Here is a 20,715-nt window from a genome sequence, read left to right as displayed (position 1 = left end):
GTTAGAGAATTGCGCCTGATCCCTTGCTATCAGCTGATTGCAGCAAGGGAATCCCCCAGCTGTTATCAGCTGAGCGGCTGCGGCAGTGATCCTCTGAACCCCTCTCAACATACACACGCAAACAAAGCCGGCTGACAGGAGGGATGCCCACTCCCTCTTGCTAGAACCTCCAACCCCCCCCCCCCTCATGAACAGCCAGCAGGAGGGATGATCACTTCCTCCCACCGGAACCCCCGAAACAAACTAGGCCGGCAGGAGGGATGCCCACTTTTTTCCACCAGAACCCCCAAATCCCCATCCACAAAGTAAGCTGGGCAGGAGGGATGCCCACTTCCTCCTGCCCCGGAAACTCCTCCCCCTCACGAAGCAAGCCGGGCAGGAGGGATGCCCACCCTAGACCTCTCTCTATGGCTCCCGCCTTCCCCACCCACCTCCTCACTGGCCGCTCTCATTTTAAATCTTCGGGCTGCAGCAATGAGTGAACCTGCTGCCGTTGGCCTTCCCCAGAAGTCTTCTTTCTGCAGCAACTGGACACTGCATAATGAAGATTTCCAGGGCATGCCGATGGCAGCAGACTCGCTCGTTGCCACAGCCCAAAGATTTAAAATGAGAGTGGCCGGGGAGGAAGTGGGTGGGGGAGGTGGGAGAGCCATCCCTTTTAACTGACCACCAATTTTGAGGGGTCATGGCCCCTATGGCCACCCTCATTCTGATGCCCATGACGGAATTAGAAAAAGTGCAGAAAAGGGCAATGAATATGATAAAAGGAATGAGACAACTGTCTTATAAGGAAAGGCTAAAGCAACTAGGGCTCTTCAGCTTGGAGAAGAGACAGTTCAGTCGTGAAATGACAGAGGTCTATAAAATACTGAGTGGAGTGGAAAGGGTAGATGTGAATCACTTGTTTACTCTTTCCAAAAATACTAGGACTAAGGGGCATACGATGAAGCTACAAAGTAGGAGATTTAAAACAGACCGGAGAAAATATTTTTTCACACACCGTGTAATTAAACTCTGAAATTCATTGCCTAGCAGGGGTTTAAAAAAGGTCTTTATTGAGATGGCTTGGGGAAATCCACTGATTATTCCTAAGATAAGCAGTGTGTGGGGGGGGGGAGGGAGGAGTGTGTGACACAGTGGTTAAAGCAAAAACTCAAAAAGAAAAATGTACTGTATATAGTTTAGCCAAAAAAACCACATTCATACAAAAAACAAAATCAAAAAGGACAGAAAAATAATGAGTACAAAAAACGGAGAAAACAGACCTCATACACGGGCAGCCGGGACTACACTGTACTGGTCTGAAAAAACTCCTTACATATATATTATATCAGTCTTTCATGAGGTCTGAGGTCCGTTTTCTGTACTCATTTTTCTGTCCTTTTTGATTTTGGTTTTGTATGAATTTGAGTTTTCTGCTAAACTAATATACAGTAATTATAATAATAACTTTATTTTTGTATACCGCAAATACCACAAGCAGTTCAGAGCGGTTTACAGAGGAAGAGACTGTACACAGACAGCGATGTTACAGAAAATATTTTCAAATTACATTGGTAAGTCGAGAGAGGTTAGGAATATATCAGGGATACAACAAGTATTTCAGAGGTACAACAAGGCAGGAAGGAGTCAGAGAAATTTATCAAAGAGATAGGTTTTAATTGATTTCCTAAAGGATTGGTAGGAGGGTGTATTTAAAATGAGGGTGAATAGACATTTATTCCATTTGCCTGCTTGGAATGACAGTGTTCTATCAAGGAATCTCTTGTAGATACAGCCCTTCAGGGAGGGGAAGGCAACAGATGGGCATTGCGTGTGCGAGTGGTGGTTGGAAATACAAAGTGGTGTGACATGTAGATTGGGGATAAGCCTGTTATGGTTTTGAAGCAAAGGCAGGCAAAGATGACCCATACCTCCATCGGCAACCAGTGAAGTTTTCTGTAGAATGGGCTTACATGATCTGTATGTTTTCTTTTTGAGTTTTTGCTTGGCATATATGACTGTACCCTCTTATGCAGTGGTTAAAGCTACAGCCTCAGCACCCTGGGGTTGTGGATTCAAACCCATGCTGCTCCTTGTGACCCTGGGCAAGTCACTTAATCCCCCCATTGCCCCAGGTACATTAGGTAGATTGTGAGCCCACCGGGACAGGCAGGGAAAAATGCTTGAGTACCTGAATAAATTAATGTAAACCATTCTGAACTCCCTTGGGAGAATGGTATAGAAAATTGAATAAATAAATAAATGTTTTACTACTTGGGATCTAGCTAGGTTCTTGGGACCTGGGTTGGCCACTGATGGAAAGAGGATACTGGGCTTGATGGATCTTCAGCCTTGTCCCAGTATGGCAATTCTTATGTTCCTTACCAGAATCACCAAAGCCAGTAACGTGGATGAGCCCAGCCAAAACTAGAGATTCCAAATGGTAGTTAGAACCATATTTTCCTGCTCCATGAGGTCCATAATGCTTTCCTGATACTGCTTTTCTCATCTAACTTACATTACACAAAGGAATCACATGCATAAACAAGTAAGTTTAGAGCAACTAGTATAAGACATCTTTTAGTTTTGACAGGGTATCAGATCTCTTCAGTTTCAGGTTTAGAAACTTTGAATCGTTACAAATTCTCAGTTTTCCTTGCCTTTTTTTTTTATTATTATTTATTTATAAATTTCTAATTAACAAATCAAGATAAATCTTGTACAGAAAGTGATTACAACAAAAGAACAAAAAGAAACCTCATAAATTTACATAGAAACCAAATATTGTATAATCTCTCAAGTCCACCATATGATCCATGATGTAAAATGAATGGAATTAACAAAGAAATATTAATTAAAGATAATTGGTACGTGGTTAACTGATGTTCGGGCGTCTAATATCTTAAAGCCCTCATTCTTTCCCCTTCTCCAGGCGGGACAAGGAGAGAAGGGCCATCAGCTGGTTTGGCTCAAAGAAAACATATTTCTGAGAATTATATTGTACTATACATTTGCAGGGATGGCGAAGATAGAAAGTTCCCCCAAGAGCCAAAACTCCAGGTTTTAGTAATAGAAACTCCTTTCTGCGTCTTTGTGTTTCTCTTGCCAAATCTGGGAACATCTGTATCTTAAAATCAAGAAACTTTTTCTCTTTATTTTTGAAGAATAATCTCAAAAGCCAATTTTTATCCAACGTAATAGCCAAGGTCACAATCAATGTAGCAGGTATTGCAACTTCTTTATCAGATAGTTCAAGTAAAGCAGATACATCAATTGGTCCCTGAATTTTTTCTTGAAGATCCTGATTTTTATTAGGTAAATAATAGACCTGGATGAAAGGAGGTAATGAATCTTCCGATACTTCCAATATCTCCAGCAAATACCACTTTAACATTTCTCTTGGAGTCACTGTTGAAATTCGTGGAAAATTAATCAATCTTAAATTATTATTCCTAGAGAAATTTTCAAATGTCTCTATCTTCCTTCTTAAATTAATATTATCCTTGATTAAAGTGTCCTGAAGCAATTTGGAAGATTTAAGTTGATCTTTAATACTCTGGATATCTAACTTTGATTCTCCCAGGTCTTGTTTTATCTGAAGAACTTCTTTCTCCTGAGTTTTTATTTTCCCCTCAATTTGAAGGTAATTGGTATTTACTGTTCTGACCAAATTGGCAGTCAAATCCCACAAAGCCTCCAGTGTAACTTCTTGGGGCTTTACAATATTAAAAGTCTGCAAGTTTGATAGTAAGGAATTAGGCTCACCAGCCAAAGGATCCTCTCCGCTCCGTTCCTCCTGTGTCAGGGTTGACCCCAGCGTTGTGATGCCCTTATGTGCACTCAGGCTCTGCTGCAATCTGTGCGAGCCTGGGTCGATGTTTGTCTCGCCGTTCCCTGCAGCCTCTGGGTGGGAGTTCATGCCGACTTCCGGCTGCCTCTCCACTCCCGGGGAACTGGCGGTTTGTTGTTGTTTTTTTTTAATATAACCACATTGCTGATTGAAGCAGTTGGTTCAAGCACATCTGTTTCATGCCTCTCTAACTTGGCTTTCATCTCTGGCTTTATGGTAACTGGGACATTGGAACAACAAGTGAGGTGATTAAATTTGTAGATAACACAAAACTATTCAGAGTTGTTAGAACATGTGCAGACTGAAAAATTGCAGAAAGACCTTATAAATCTGGACAACTGGGCATCCAAATGGCAGATTAAATTTAATATGGACAAATGCAAAGCATTGGGAAAGAATAATCCAAATTATAGCTACCAGATGCTAGGGTTCACCTTATGGGGTCAGCACCTAAGAAAAAGATTTAGGTGTCATCATAAGAACATAAGAATAGCTAAACTGGGTCAGACCAATGGTCCATCTAGCCCAGTATTCTATTTCTACAATGGCCTATCCAGGTCAAAAATACCTGGCAGAAACCCAACTTTCCATGCTACTGATCTCAGGGCAAGCAGTTGCTTCTCCCATGTCTTTCTCAAAAGCAGACTATGGTTAGTTCCTCCAGGAACTTGTCCAAACCTTTTTTAAGCCCAGCTACGTTAACTGATGTTATCACATCCTCTGGCAATGTGTTCCAGAACTTAACTATTCTTTGAGTGAAAAATATTTTATCCTATTGGTTTTAAAAGTATTTCCTCGTAACTTCGAGTGTCTCCTAGCTTTTGTAATTTTTGATGCAGTAAAAAACTGATTCACTTGTACCCACTCAGGATTTTGTAGACTTCAACCATATCTCTTCGCCACCATCTCCTTTCTAATCTGAAAAGCCCTAACCTCTATAGTCTTTCCTTATATGAGAGGAGTTCCATCCTCTTTGTCATCGTAGACAATATGATGAAACTTTTTGCCCAATGTACAGCCGCAGTCAAAACAAACAAACAGGATGCTAGGAATTATTAGTAAAGTAAGTAAGACCAAGAATATTATAATGCTTTTGTATCGCTCCATGGTGCAACCTCACCTTGGGTACTGCTCTCAATTCTGATCACTGTAGCTCAAAAACAAGATATAGCAAAATTAAAAAAGTTAAGGAAATAGCAACCAAAATGATCAAGGGGATGAAACTCCTCTTATATGAGGAAAAGGTAAAGAGGTTAGGGCTTATAAGCATGGAAAAGAGATACCTAAGGGGAAATACAATTGAGGTCTACAAAATCCTGAGTGGTGTAGAAGGGGTACAAGTGAATTATGTTTTTACTCTATCAAAAATTACAAAGCCTAGGGGACATTAAATGAAGTTACATGGAAATACTTTTAAAATCAATAGGAGGAAATATTTTTTCACTCAAAGAATAATTAAGCTCTGAAATAAATTGCCAGAGAACATGGTAACAACAGTTAACACAGCTGGGTTTAAAAAAGGGTTGAACAAGCTCCTGGAGGAAAAGTCCACAGACTACTGCTATTCAGACAGACTTGGGAGAAGCCTTTTTCTGGGCCAATTTTATACATCTTTTTGAAGGTGAAATCTCCAGAACTATATGCAATATTCTAAAAAAGGTCTCACCAGAGTCAATACCTCCTTTTTCCTATTGGCCATTCCTCTCCCTATGCACTCAAGCATCCTAGCTTTCACCGTCACCTTTTCAACCTGTTGGCTACCTTAAGATCATTACATATGATCACACCCAAATCCCACTCCTCTTTCATACACAAAAGCTCTTCGTCCCCCCTAAACTTTACTGTTCCTTTAGGTTTTTGCAGACCAAATGCATGACCTTGTATTTCTTAGCATTAAATCTTAGCTGCCAAATTTCAGACCATTCCTCAAGCTTAACTAGGTCCTTCCTCATGTTATCCACACCATCAGGGGTATCTATTGCAGATTTTGGTATCATCCACAAAGAAGCAAATTTTACCAGACAGACCTTCAGCAATATCGCTTACAAAAATGTTAAAAAGTAACAGGCCCAAGAACCAAACCTTGAAGCACACCACTGGTAACAACATCCCTTTCCACAGAGCAATCTCCATTGACCATTATCCTCTGTCCCATTGCCCTCAAATCCAGAAGCATTAATCAGAATCCACAATTCCTGAGCTCCCCATCTCTTTCCTAGTCCCTGGACTCCCTTCTTCCTACTGGTCTCAGCTCCACCTTTATACTAGGATCTGCCTTGTGTTTTTCTCTTTGGTTACTTTACCCTGGTTGTGTAGCTCCACAAACTCACTGAAGTTTTAAAAGAAATCAACACACAAGTCTGCTGATAAAACATGTCTCTGAGAATCCCACATTCAGTGAAGCATCTTGATGGATGCTCCTTTTAGGCAAGTTCCTGCACCTGCATGCTGGGGACTAATGCACATTATTCATTCTCCTTCCCTCCCTTGCACCCCTGACTGACAATGAAGGGAGAGCTAAAACTGAAGAAAGTGGAGCAGCAGATTTCCTTGGGCTTCCCATAGACCATTTGGTATGTGAGGAGAAAGCTCTCTATTTTTCTTTTGAGGGCCAAAAGAGATGGGGGAGGGGAGAGCCATTATCAAATCCCCATGTGGTGGTACTGCTCTGATATTTTTAATGAAACATGTTTCTATCTCTGCTCAAGAAGAAACCAAACTAATCTGCTTAAGAAATGCCACTTGTAGATCTACAAGGGGGTATTGAAAATTTCTCAGCTCAACCAACCAACTTTCTAAATTCTGAGCATTATTTTGCCACTGTAACTGAAAAGAGTGTATTCTTATTTTGTTAAGTGCCAATTTGCTGACACTAAATTCTGTGTTTTGACATTGTTTCTGATCATTGATTGAACCATATTCACGTCATTCTCTTCTTGGCTGAACTGAGAACTTTTCCGCACCCCTTCGTATGCTATGCAAAACCACCTGTACTCATTCCCCGCCCTGGGATTTGTTGTATTTTCTGAAGTCTAAAATAATGGCCATTTCATCTTCAGATAGTTCTCAAGAAGGAAGATCTGAAGTAGATCCCAAAATGCTTTGTCTTGCTGAGAGTTGCCTTTTTTTCAAGATGTGAGCACAGGTGGCAGAATGTAAAGCAATTAGTACGTCTCACTGCACAAGCATGAATATATCAACATGTAACTACAGTTGGCCTTGAAATATGCCTGGAAGGGCAAAAGGCCTGAACAAACTGCACAGGGAAAGCCAGACAAAGCTTGTAAGACTGATAGGAGTGCTTTGTATGAAATCGTGTTCTTTTCCCCTCTGCTGCTGCCGCCAGAACAGCTTCAATAAAATGAATCCATTATCAGACAGAATTAGGGGATGGCCAGGTGGTGGATGTCCCTGGACCTGGCTGTGTTGCTTTCCTTTGTTGCACAGAGAGCTGTCACAATCTGTGCTAATTTGAGTATCTTTCATGATAAATAATGAGCAATGAAAATAAATATACCCATTAAACTGAGTAACTCTTTGTACAAGTGATTAACTCAAAGCTAGAAACATGCCATGACATCTCCCACATCCTGCTGAATTCCTCATGATTAACTGAATAAAAGGGGGGAGGTTTTCAAATGAATCTGAAAAACCTTACAAAGTGCCTACAAAGTGAAAAAAAAGCTCTTATCTACGGTAGCACATATGTTCTTGACTAATGAACTGCTGCCCTCTACTGTCTGCTCTCCACATTACACAGCAGTAAGGTTATATCAGGTCTACTCAATTCTGGTCCACAGGTAGGTCAAGTTTTTTTTTCATAATATCCACAATGAATATGCATGAGAGAAAATTTGCATACCAAGGATGCAGTGCAAATATCTCTCAAGCATATTCATTGGATTATATGGTCCTCAGTCAACCTTGCCCTTTATACACCGTGAAGACCTCAGAGGTCCTCACAAGGAGCATCACTATCTGTACCCTCAAAAAAAAAAAAAAAAGAAAAAAAATTGTAAGATGTGATACCCAAATGGAAAAAAGAAAGAAGACTTGTCTTTACAATGTATAGAAAACAAACAAAAGGCAAGCGATATGTCACATCCAAAACCAGAGTTACTTTATTATATAGAGTCTTGCAAGTTTTATTATTTATTTAAAAATTTATTATTCACTACATCCTACTATTCTGAGCAAGTCACACTGTAAGAACATACATAAAATATAAACAAATACACAAAACATACTGTTCACTCATACCTCAATATATCATCATAACCCTTTCCACCTGACAGCCATCCATAAATCAAATGCTGTAAAATCAAAGACTTAGTCAGACAAAATGTCTCTGGAATATAATAGTTGTCACCACCTCTCTAAATTGAAGCAGGTTGTTAACTAGTGCTGCCCGATTCAGGAAAAAATTTTTTGATTCGATTCAGCCTATTGAATCGGTTCTTCAATTCAATTTTCCTGCCCAAATGAGTGTTTTTTTCAAACATCCTGGTGGGTTTATTTTATAGCCTCTTCACCCCTTTTGCCTTCTCCTAACCACACTGGTGCTGTGGTGAAAACAAAATAAACAAACCAAAAAGACTTTTCCTCTCTATGTTAAATTCTAGCTCACATTTGCAGTCTAATACCAGGTCTGGCAGGATACACGTTTCAAATCTGACATATTGTAATCACAAAACAGAAAATAAAATTATTTTTTCTACCTTTTGTTGTCTGGTCAATGTTCAAATCTTGTTGGTCCCAGGCTCTGGTGGTTTTCTGCTAACTTGCTTGCCAGGGTCTCCTTCTTTCTCTGTGCTAACCATCCATCTGCTATCTCTGTCCTCCCCTTCCGTTTCCCTTTCCTCCCCCGGAGGTCTGGCATCTTTCGTCTCCATCCACAGATCCACCTTTTCTCAACTACCCTTTCATCCAGCATCTCTCCCTTCTACCCCACCACCCCAGGGTCCACCATCTCTCCCTTTCTTTTCCCAACTACCCTCCTATCCAGTATCTCTATCCCCCCCTCCACACCATCCTTTGTGTCCAACTTCTCTCCCTTTCTGTTCCTTCCCTCCCTAAATCTCATTGTTCACCATCTCTCTCTCTCCTCTGTTTTTAGACCCATTATTTCTTCCCCCCACAGTCCGGCATATGCATGTCTCTTTGAACCCCCCCTTCCCTTCCTCCCTCCATGTACTTCTACACCAGGGCCCTCCTCCCCTGAAGGTCTGTCCCCCCCTGAAGGTCTGAACCCCCCCCTGAAGGCCTGTACCCCACCCCTGAAGGCCTGCCTGTCCCCCCTGAAGGCCTGTGCCACCATCCCTCAAGACCTGTCCTCCCCTTGAAGGCTTGTTCCCCCCCCATGAAGGCATGCACTCCCCCTGAATGCCTGCCTGTTCCTCCCTAAAGGCCTGTACCAGCACCCCCGAAGGACTGCACCCCCCCGGAAGGCCTGAACCCCCCCCTCCCCGGAAGGCCTGAGTGTTCCCCCTGACCTCCCGCGCATCCATTTACCTCATTTTATCAGCCTGCAGAGAGGATTGCTTGTGCTAGTGATATCTGCAAGCTACTATAGGCTTTTGGAGCTGTCTTCCTTCTGCTGCGGTCCCACCCCTCCTCTGACATCAGAGGCAGGATTGCGGCAGAGGAAACAACTCCGAAGGCCTATAGCATCTTGCAGAGATCGCTAGCACAAACGATCCTCTCTGCAGGCTGCTGAAATGAGGTAAATGGATTCGTGGGAGGCTAGTGGGGGAAGCTGGGCACCAGCAGGAGGCCAGGGGGGATGCCGGACAACAGCACTTCCCGACTGACCCTCCCCCTCGCCCTCTAAAGCAGGAGCAGCAGTGGCCGGCCAGCAAGAAGGGTCAGTCACCAAATCGGGAGGCCGATTTTTTTTTGTTTTAAATTGATTCGAATCGATTCACCCGAAGTGAATCAGTGAATCAATCCGAATCATGAATTGGGCAGCACTACTGTTAACATTTCGTACATCATTTGGAAGAGCATTCCATAATATCGCTCCCTGTATTGCAAGCATCGACTGACGAGAACTTACTAGCCTAATATTATTCACAGCTAGCACCTCTAGGCTCAATATGTGCCCAGAACGTAAAGACCTAGCTGTATATGAAACAATGATCTAACAACTAATGGGCCCTCATCTTTGAGGGCCTTAAAGATCACACAGAGAATTTTAAATTCAATCCGGCTAGCAATGGGTAGCCAGTGGAGCTCATACAGCATAGGTGTGACATGTTCAAATTTAGAAGCGTGTATAATTTATGAGCTGTGGCATTCTGTGCAAACTGCAATGAAAGGATCACACATTTAGGTAAACTCAAATAAAGCAAATTGCAGTAATCAAAATGAGGAGTTACTATCAGTGGTGTAGTAAGGGTAGAGGGAGCCCGGGGCAGAAGAAAATTAGCAGTGCACCCGCGGCCTATGCCTGCCACCCTTCTCCCCTCCCCCTACACTTGAGAAAGCCAGTTGGCAGTCGTTATTCCTGGCGCAATTTTCTTTCGTTCCATAACTTAAGTTCTGCCCCTGTCCCCTCCTCCCCATGCGGGTCTGGCCTTTCTCTCTCCAACTGACTCCCATTGAGTCTGTAGATGTGCTCTCTCTCTCTACACTCCCCCCCCCCCCCCCTCCAGCTACCCTGCCCTGGTCCACTACAAACTCTTTTCTTGGTTGGGCCATGTTAGGATGGGTACTGCTCCAGTGCAAAAATCTAAGCTTTTTTTAGTGCTGCACCATGGCTCCGGTCCCGCATGCTCCAGCATGCACAAAACTACCGAGGCCGTGCATTATTAGTGGTCTGAAGGCAGGGTAGGCATGGGGGAGGGGGAGAGGGGGTAGAGAGAGAGAGAGAGAAAGAGAAGAGAGTCTGTACATGTGCACTCTCTTCCCCCCTCCCCCCCCGCTACCCTACCTCCAGTCCACTAAAGACTCTTTTCTTGGTTGGGCACAGGTGCGCTCTCTTCCCTCCCCCCACCATGCCTACCCTGCCTCCAGTCCACTAATAATGCTCAGCCTCGGCGGTTTTGTGCATACCGGAGTGAGCACGACGAGTCTGTCTCCTGGGGTGGGGGGCGGAGTGTGGCAGTAAAAAAAGTTTAGATTTTTGCACTGAAGTGGCAGGCCACGGGTAAGCACGGTGCCCTTCCTATCATGGTGCCTGTGGTGATTCACCCCCCTTGCCCCCATCCTCCTTACTATGCCATTGGTCACTATAGCACTAAGCACAGGTTGGAAGTTTGCATCTGAGAAGTAATCTCAATCTACGAAGTAACATAGAAACATAGAAGATGACGGCAGATAAGGGCCATAGCCCATCAGGTCTGCCTACTCTACTGACCCACCCCCAAGTCTACTATCCTAGGGATCCCACTCCTGGTGACAGGTTCCCTTGTCTTAACCCTCTAAGGGATCCCATATGGGCATCCCATTTGCTCTTAAATTCTTGCACGCTGTTTGCCTCGATCACCTGCACCGGGAGCTCGTTCCAAGGATCAACCACTCTCTTGGTGAAGAAATATTTCCTGGTGTCGCCACTTTTGATACAGTTGTTTTAATTTGAGGTTTGAAGGATAAAGTAGAGTCCAAAATGACTCCCAAGTATTTACAGTGACTGGAGACAGGGATGACAATTTCATCCAGGACTATTTCTGATGGAAACACCATGTTTTTCACGTCCAATACACAGAATTTCAGTTTTCTGTATATTCAATTTTAATGGATGTTCCTTACTCACTCAAAAACAGTTCTCTACATTAGCTAAAGCCTCTGAAAGCAAGCCTCACACTAGTATTGAGAACTGAAAGTATGCATAGAGGCAAAAGTTTACCCCAATGTTTTTAACTCCTGGCAGAGTGGTAGCATATACAGTATATGTTAAATAGGACAACCGATAATGCTGACCCCTGCGGTACACTCCTTGATAGTTCTGACCACAAAGAATAGTCCTTACCCAATTCAACTCGAAAAGCTCTATCTTGCAAAAAGGAGACAGACTATCGTAACACATTATCACCAATACCCAACAATAGTCTCAACAACAAAATTTGATGGTTTATCGTATCAAATGCAGAAGGGTCATCCAAAAATTCATAATGAACCAGCTACCCTGATCTAGACCTTAACGAATCCGGTCCAAAGTAGATACTAACAATAACTCCGTCGAATGCTTTGGCCAGAACCCAAATTGATGTTCATCCAAGATGGAATGTTTCCCAAGAAAATTCTGCAGCTGAATAAGTACTACTTGTTCCAGAACCTTTGCTAGAAAGTTCAAGGATAAAATCGGTCGATAATGCTCTGACTACCATCCACACGTTGTTTCAACGTAGGATACACTTCAGCTTTTTTCAGTGTTACTGGTACTTTCCCTTCAATCAATGATCCCTTGATGCGTTTTGGGATGTACTAACTGCCTATACCCTCACCCGCTGGTCTACGAAGTTTCCTTCACTATATGGTCTTAATGGGGAAGAAATGCATCTTACAGTTCCGTTATCTGCTTCCCCTCCTATTCTGACACAGTGGTATTTGCTTATGATTACTCAAGTTTTCATGGAACGACGGGACTTCTCAGATTACAAATCTAAAATAGGAAGAGAGTTTGTTCTCACCTGGGAACTTTTCTAGAACACTTTATCCCCAACAGCCCGCAGCGTCTACTGAATGGGTGATCGGCCTTTACTAAATTAATATATGACTTTCTGCCAGACTGTATATCAGTTTTTTTGGGTGGGTTCTGGGATTCTTCATGCATTGATCTTGTTCTTGTGTTAAATCAGCTGTATTCTTAGCAATGACTTCAGAAAAGCTTTACAACACTTCAACTGATGGCTGTAATTACCTTACCATTAGCCTTGCTTGTCTGTTTAATTTGTTGGCAGTTGTTATCACTAAAATCAATAAAGATATTATAAAACAAAGGGAACAAGCATTGTAGGATAAATAAAAAATGAATAAATCAGGAATTAGTATCCACTGAACTCACTAAAATCAAACACGATTTTGAAGAACTAACATGGGGAAGCTGAGATGATGAGCAGAACCCCTTCACCTATCACAAATGCTCCTTTATAAAGTTAATAGCTGTTTGTTGTTAAGGATGACTGATGAAGGTCTGGCACAGAGACTGATATATGCCAAGCACAAAACTGATAGCATTTCTGGCATGTGCTGCAAGCTGAAGAAAAGATTTCACAGTAGCAGCTGTGTTGTACATACTGAGGAAAACAGGAATAGTTCTATCAATATACGGCATTTATCAGAATTGCACTGCCTCACCTGCTACTCCCAACTTTTGTGCACATCTACTGGACTTACTGCATTTACTTTGGGCTGTGCTGGGACTCCTTGGCTCTAGAGGAGGAGAGTACTCTGAAGCAAGTGGCATTAACAAGGGAAGTCAGGATAAAGGAACTGGGTTAGTGGCCCAGTAGTATGAGTGGGAAGATAAAAAAAGGATGGCTGGGAAAGAGCAAAAGAGTGCTCAACTGTCACTAGTCATTGCATCCGAAACGAGACATAGAAACATAGAAAAAGACAGCAGATAAGGGCCGCGGCCCATCTAGTCTGCCCACCCTAATGACCCTCCCCTATTTAACTCTGTGCAGAGATCCCATGTGACGATCCCATTTCTTCTTAAAATCAGGCACGCTGCTTGCCTCAATCACCTGAGGTGGAAGTCTATGTTAATTAGACCTGCACCTCTTACAACATATATCCAAAGAATCCCTAGGAGTACACCAAGATTCCTGGATATTAAAGACAAGTGCTATGTGATCCTCAGTTACAATGTAGTGATGCTATGGAGAGAAAAAAATATTACAGCAGCCCAGTGACTCCCCTGGGGATTACTGCTCAGTGTTTTAGTGACTTTTGTCTCCACAGAAAAAGTGAAATAGAAATGATTACCCATTAAAGTGGGAAATGTACTTACCGCGTTGGCAAGCTCTAAATAGTTTCCCCCCACTGTGCTGCTGAGATTCGAGGCCTGTGACAGCAGTTTTTGTAGAGCTGCTTGTTGGTTGTGGGGGTGCACACTACACAACACCTTCTGCAAAGTAGATTGGCTCTGTGTGTCGGCAGTTTGACGATCTCGAGTCCCAGAGTCAGATTTCCAACTATCTTGTGCTCCAGAGATGACCCCTGGGACACAAAAAGAAAAACAAAAACCAGATCCCTCATGAAGTCGAGTTTTCTTACAAAATGGCTTCCCGGTCATCTGCTGCCCTTTCTAGAGAATGACACAGGGGCAAATTTTTCCCTGTCCCTGCGGGAACTCATTTTCCCGTCCTGGCCTGGAGAGTTCTTTTCCTGTCCCTGCCCCATTCCTGCAAGCTCTGTCCTCATCTGCTCAAGCCTCAAACACTTTAAAATCATAAGTGTTCAAGGCTTGTGCAGTTAAGGCAGAGTTTACAGGAATGAGGGCAGGGACAGGGACAATGACAAGACTCGGGGGGATGGAAAGGGGAAAAATGTGGCACTGTGTCATTCTCTAGCCCTTTCTTACCTTCTGACAATTCTTCTAAATGCTCATGTTCCAATGTCATTATGTAACAGCAGCTACAGAATGATCTACAAACATCTTCTGTTTTTGATTTTCTACTCACACCTAACCAAACGCGAGGTCTGTTGCAGTGTGCTTTTAACAAAGAACATAATCAAGTCTTGCATTGACTAGATCAGGGGTCGCGCGATTGACCGGTAGCTCAGGAAGGCAACGTGAGTCGATCACAGAGCCCATCCCAGGCTCCGTGATAGACTCGCGTTGCCTTCAAAATCTACCGGCCGATCAGCCTTCCTCTCCCCGATTGCCTGGTGAAGACAGCTTCCCTCCCTTCCACTCACTCACTGCCCTCTTGCCCACAAGCAAATTGAACTCGGGCTGCGGGGCTTTAACACTGCGTGCGCTGGCTTCCTTTCTTCGAAACAGGAAGTTATGTCATTCCTGTTTCAGAAGGGAAGCCGGCACGCGCAGTGTTAGAGCCCGCCCCCCTGCCTGGGTTCAGTTCCTCTAACAACGCGTGCAAACTCCGGCCTTGGGGCGCGACACTCTGGTAGCTGGCTGCAGCCACAGACGCGTCCCGCACGGCCACAGCGGCAAGTATTTGGACTGCCGAAGGGGCAGGACGCGGCAGCCATTCTCCGAGCGTCGCCTTCCCTCCCCCGTGGAACGTTTCCGTTCGTGTCCGCCCCCGAGGAGAGCACCGCTGAACATAAATGGGCGAGTGCCGTTCTCCCCACATATTTTTCTGTCACCTTCTCCCGCTCCAGCATCCCCAAAGCCAGAGAAGGCAAGTGGCTGCGTCCGTTCCTTCACTGGGGCTTCTCCAGAAAGCAGGGCAAATAGGGATTAAAAATAAAACAAAAAATATTATAATGCATCTATATTGCTTGGCCACTAGCCGGCAAGTCTGAGAGGCCCAAACCAGACATTATAACTGTGGGGTGATGCCGCCCTTTACCTCCAGCCTGTCTACCAAACATGGAGGCGGCAGCAGACGCACAGTAAATGCCACGGGCTTCCAAGAGAAGGGAAGGAAAAGAAACCAGACCATGGAAGGAGAAGGGAAGGAGGCAGATGCCAGACCAGGGGCAAGGAAGGAGAGAAAATGCCAGATAATGGAGGGAGGAGGGAGAGATAGAAGAGAAGGAGAGGAAAAAGATGCCAGGGCATGGGGGGAGGGACGGGAAATTAAGAAGACGATGCCAGACCAGAGAGAAAGGAAGGAGAGGAGATGCCAGAGCATGGCAGGGGAGGAAAAGATAGAAGGAAAGGAGAGAGATGCCAGGCCATGGGGTTGAGTAGGAAGGAAAGGAGGCATGAAGAGAGAGAGAAAGAAAGGGCAGGGAGAGAGCAAGAAAAAGTTTAGGGAGGGAATGAGGTCTGAAGGAGAGGAAGCATATAGGCTGAAAGAAGGGAAGAAATATTGGAAGCACAGTCAGAAGAAGAAAGCGCAACCAGAGACTCTTGAAATCACCAGACAACAAGGTAGGAAAAATGATTTTATTTTAAATTTAGTGATCAAAATTTGTCTGAATTTATATCTGCTGTCTATATTTTGCACTATGGCCCCCCTTTTACTAAACCACAATAGCGGATTTTAGCGCAGGGAGACAATGAGCATCAAGAGCAGCGCTGGGCATTCAGCGCAGCTCCCTGCGCTAAAAACTGCTATTGTGGTTTAGTAAAAAGGGAAGGGGGATATATTTGTCTATTTTTGTATGGTTGTTACTGAGGTGACAGTGCATAGAGTCATCTGCCTTGACCTCTTTGAAAAAACCCCGGAATAGGAATGATAATTAACATTTTCTCAGCGTACAGTGTGCTTTGGTTTTTTTTTTTTAATTTTATTGTTGGTAGATCATTTTGCCTTGGTCATTTTAAAAGTAGCTCGCAAGCCCAAAAAGTGTGGGCACCCCTGGACTAGATTGTGTACACTAAGGAGGGTGGCATGGAAGGGGGGGGAAGGAAAAATCAAGGGCGACCACGTGAGTATTTCACCCTCGATTCCATGGTCTGCAATTTTCCAAAGTAGTCATTCATGTGGAACTTTGTCAAATGCCTTCTGAAAATCCAGATATACAATGTCGACCGGGTCGCCCTTGTCTATCCTCCTGTTTACTCCCTCGAAGAAGTGGCAGCAAGTTCGTCAGGCAAGATCTGCCTTTACTGAGACCGTGCTGGCTGGTATTCATCAGATCATGTCCCTCAAGGTGATCAATGATGCGACCATTTATCAATGCCTCTACCATCTTTCCCGGTACCAAGGTCAAACTCACCAGTCTGTAGTTTCCCGTATCTCCCCTCGAACCTTTTTTGAAGATTGGCGTAATAGATATACAGCAGCGGCATTTTAGTAAATTTGAGGAAGTTTGGGGGCCATTAACAAATTACAGTATAGAATAAATATTATTTTTTCCCTTTATTAATGCACATCCAGGGTGGGATATGTTAAGTTATGTTTTCTTAGGTTCAAAATACTTTATTTGTATTAATTTTATTAATTGTATTAATTTTATTTGTATTAATTTTTGATGGAATATTAAGTGATGTTTAAGTGTCAAGTGATTGTATTTTATATTGCACTTATTGAAAGATTTAAAAATGAATAAAGAATTTGAAAAAAAAAAAAAAAAAGAAGATCGGCGTAACGTTCGCCACCTTCCAGTCTTCCGGAATCTTTCCCGATTTGATAGACCCCATGGTGTGCCCTCACCTGGAGTACTGCATCTAGCACTGTTCGCCATACATGAAGAAGGACATGGTACTACTTGAAAGGGTCCAGAGAAAGCGACTAAAATGGTTAAGGGGATGGAGGAGTGAGGTACAGTGAGAGATTGGAGAAAATGGGCCTCTTCTCCCTTGAAAAGAGGAGACTGCGAGGGGACATGATCGAAACATTCAAAATACTTAAGGGAATAGACTTAGTAGAGAAAGACAGACTGCTCACCCTCTCCAAGGTAGGGAGTACGAGAGAACACTCTCTAAAGTTGAAAGGGAATAGATTCCGTACAAACTTAAGGAAATTCTTCTTCACCCAGAGAGTGGTAGAAAACTGCAACGCTCTTCCGGAGTCTGTTATAGGGGAAAACACCCTTCAGGGTTTCAAGACAAAGTTGGACAAGTTCATGCTAAACTGGTGAAACTGTACTCATTTGGAGCACTGGTCTTTACCTAGGGGCCGCCACGTGAGCGGACTGCTGGACCACTGGTCTGACCCAGCAGTGGTAATTCTTATGTTCTTATGAACCCTTTTTTTAAAATTGGCATTTTATTGGCCACTCTCCATTCTTTACGTACAAGGGACTAAATTTAAAATAGCTCCACCTCTTGTCGGTTCCTGAACCAGTTGTTCCAAGAAGCAGTTATTTATTACGTCTAGGAATTTTACCTCCCTAGCACTCTCAAGTCAAGTTTCAAGTTGTTATTAAAATTTGATACAGTCACTTATCCAACTTCTAAGTGAGATATAGATAAAATATGAGGGGAGAACAAAATTAATAAAAATAAAAATGCCAATAACAGCAGAATTAAAAAGAGCAATAAATAGCTAAATCAAATGGTGTGACTTATTGTTGAACAAATAGACTAGGCAAACACAAGACAAAAGGAAGGTGGGGAAGAAATACAATTCGTATAGGACAGAAAACAAGGAAAAAACGAAAGGATGGGAATGCTGTAATTTTGCTTCTTTTGACGGAAGAAAGTTTAGAAGAGAATTTTAAACGATGTAACATTTATTCAGTCAATACTGGGATAATTGAAATCACCCCTAGTATGCTCACAATCTTAAGTTTTGTACTTGGGATAATGGAGGGTTAAGTGACTTGCCCAGTCTCACAAACAGCTGCAGTGGGAATTTAACCTGGTCCTTAAGCCCACTGCTCTAACCATTAGGCTACATCTCTGTTGACTATAGATCAAAGTAGTTGAAGAGCTAGCAGACTACACTGTATAGTCTTTATTTGCTGTAATTTTTAGTGTTTCTAAATTTCTATGTATTTATATTGTTTTCACTTTTACTGTAGCCTTGAATTATCTAAAGAGCTTTTAAAAGGCTATAACCAGGAATGATATAGTTTATTTACAAAATTTAAAATATTTTTGATAGATTCCAAGCATTTCATGTTGGGAAAATTAGGATAATTAGAGTAATTTAAGAATAAGAATGATTTTATGGAAAACAGTTCCTTGAACTAAATGATCAATTGCTAGGGTTGATATCTTGATAAACTGTATTACTGCTAACAAATTGCACATTTGAGCTAATAAACCTTTATAATGTTGGTGCCGAATGCAAATACTACAAGGATGTAAAATAAATTGATTTATTCATTTCCATAAAACTGCTAATCCTACTTGAATAAAAATGGTTTTTCTAAGTTGCTCCCACAAGGCATAGGCAACCATTATATTTCAGGCAACTGGAGTTGAACAGAAATAAAAAGGCACAAGCAGCGAAATGTGTTTGCAATGAATCAGAAGTTATTGCTAACAGTGTGCCCTTATCTAATCTAACATCTACAGACTGCCTTTGGATCCATCAAAGGACCACCTGAGGTGGTTTACAGCACTACAAAGATACTTGTCTCTGCTCTCGACCACCTCTATGTCCAATTCAGAATGTTGGCAGGAGATAACAGCATGCCATCTATATACTAATACAGTGGTTCTTAAACCTGTCCTGAGGGACCCCCCCAGCCAGTCGGGTTTTCAAGATATCCCTAATGGATATGCATGAGGCAGATTTGCATATCTGCCTCATGCATATCCATTAGGGATATCTTGAAAACCCGACTGGCTGGGGGTCCCCCAGGACAGGTTTAAGAACCAGTGTACTAATACAAAGCTTGTCCAGTTTGTGTGCATGCTCTGCCTTATACACAGTTGTGATGTCTTTGGAAAGAGTAAAAGCTGTAATTTTGCTGAAAGATTGAGTTAAGAAAACTGTTTCTACTGGATATTAGAGTAGGCACTGTAAAAATTACAGCTTTCCACAGGCACTCAGACTCTTGTTATGTGTCATTTGGACCAGGAATCCCCTTCTTGAGTCCCAGAATGAACGCTAACCCGAGGATCCCTTTTCTGGGCCACAAGAAGAGATAACAGTGAGCAAGAGGTTAAGACTGCTCGTTCCCAGACTCCAAGAGGAGCAAGAGTTCAGCATAAGCTTGGGATCACTAGCACAAGAACCTGTTGGTCCAGACAGGATAAAGAAACTGTTCCAGGACTGAGATTATCAACACAAGGCTTTGGGAGTCACTCCCTGGAACCTATAAATAGAAATGAGGTGGGCAAAATCACTTCTAGAATTTCCTTAGGGTTTCCTTTTCTGACAGCCTCATTTTAAAATGATAAAAAATTATTTGAAAAATGGTCACTAAATAATCCCTGGGAATTGAAGGGAGAGAAAAAAGTTATATCCTGAAAGAACATAAGCTAACATTATACTTTAATGAACTCGTATTTTGCAAGCTTGTGCAAATTTAATAGCTCATAAAACAGGACAGCAAATACGTAAGACTGTGAACCTTTTCCTACTACAAGCTGCATCATAAAAGAAAGACAGTTTTGCTCTAATGAACAAAGCAAAATAGGCTGCCTAAGTCAAAAAAGGACAATTTAGGGCAGGGGTGTCAAAGTCCCTCCTCGAGGGCCGCAATCCAGTCGGATTTTCAGGATTTCTACAATGAATATGCATGAGATCTATTTGCATGCACTGCTTTCATTGTATGCTAATAGATCTCATGCATATTCATTGGGGAAATCCTGAAAACCCGACTGGATTGAGGCTCTTGAGAAGGGACTTTGACATCCCTGATTTAGGGAATAGAGATAGCCTTTAAGCATTCAAGCAATAATTTGTGCTCTGGGGAAAACATCCAAAGATGAGGCCAAGTAATGTGATTGCTGCCGACATTGGGAACTGGTTCAGTACTATGTACAGAGCCACGACTCCATGTTATGCACAGGTGAACAGTTTAAGAGATTTATTGGATGGATTTGCTTTTCATATACTGACTTTGCCAAAGATATAGCAGAGTTAGAAAACGTACACAAAAATGTGACTAAAATGAATAAGGAAATGGAATGACCCTTGTATGAGGAAAAGCTAAAAAGATTAGGACTCTTAAACTCAGAGAAGAGATGGCTAAGGAGGGATATGATAGACACCTATCTATAAAGGCCTCCTTTTACAAAACTGCGATTGCAATTTCATTGAGTTCCTATGAGCGTCGGGAGCAGCGCGGGCCATTCAGTGCGGTTCCCCGTGCTAGAAACTGCTATCGCAGTTTTGTAAAAGAGGGGGAAAATCATGAATGGAGTTGAACAGATAAATGCGAATCACTTGTTTATGCTTTAA

At 42.6% G+C, this 20,715-nt stretch overlaps 1 protein-coding gene across 1 annotated transcript in view; it reads right to left on the bottom strand.

Moving 5' to 3' along the window:
* The window catches only part of MCC (MCC regulator of WNT signaling pathway), a 572,218-nt gene that overhangs the window by 493,132 nt on the left and 58,371 nt on the right, over positions 1-20,715 (bottom strand). Inside the window, 1 exon segment of the mRNA XM_033929092.1 lies at positions 13,785-13,993. Within this exon segment, the coding sequence (XP_033784983.1) occupies positions 13,785-13,993 (209 nt within the window).

This window comes from Geotrypetes seraphini, chromosome 1 (assembly GCF_902459505.1).
Source record: "Geotrypetes seraphini chromosome 1, aGeoSer1.1, whole genome shotgun sequence".
Lineage (NCBI taxonomy): Eukaryota > Metazoa > Chordata > Amphibia > Gymnophiona > Dermophiidae > Geotrypetes > Geotrypetes seraphini.
This window is presented reverse-complemented; position numbering and strand designations above follow the sequence as displayed.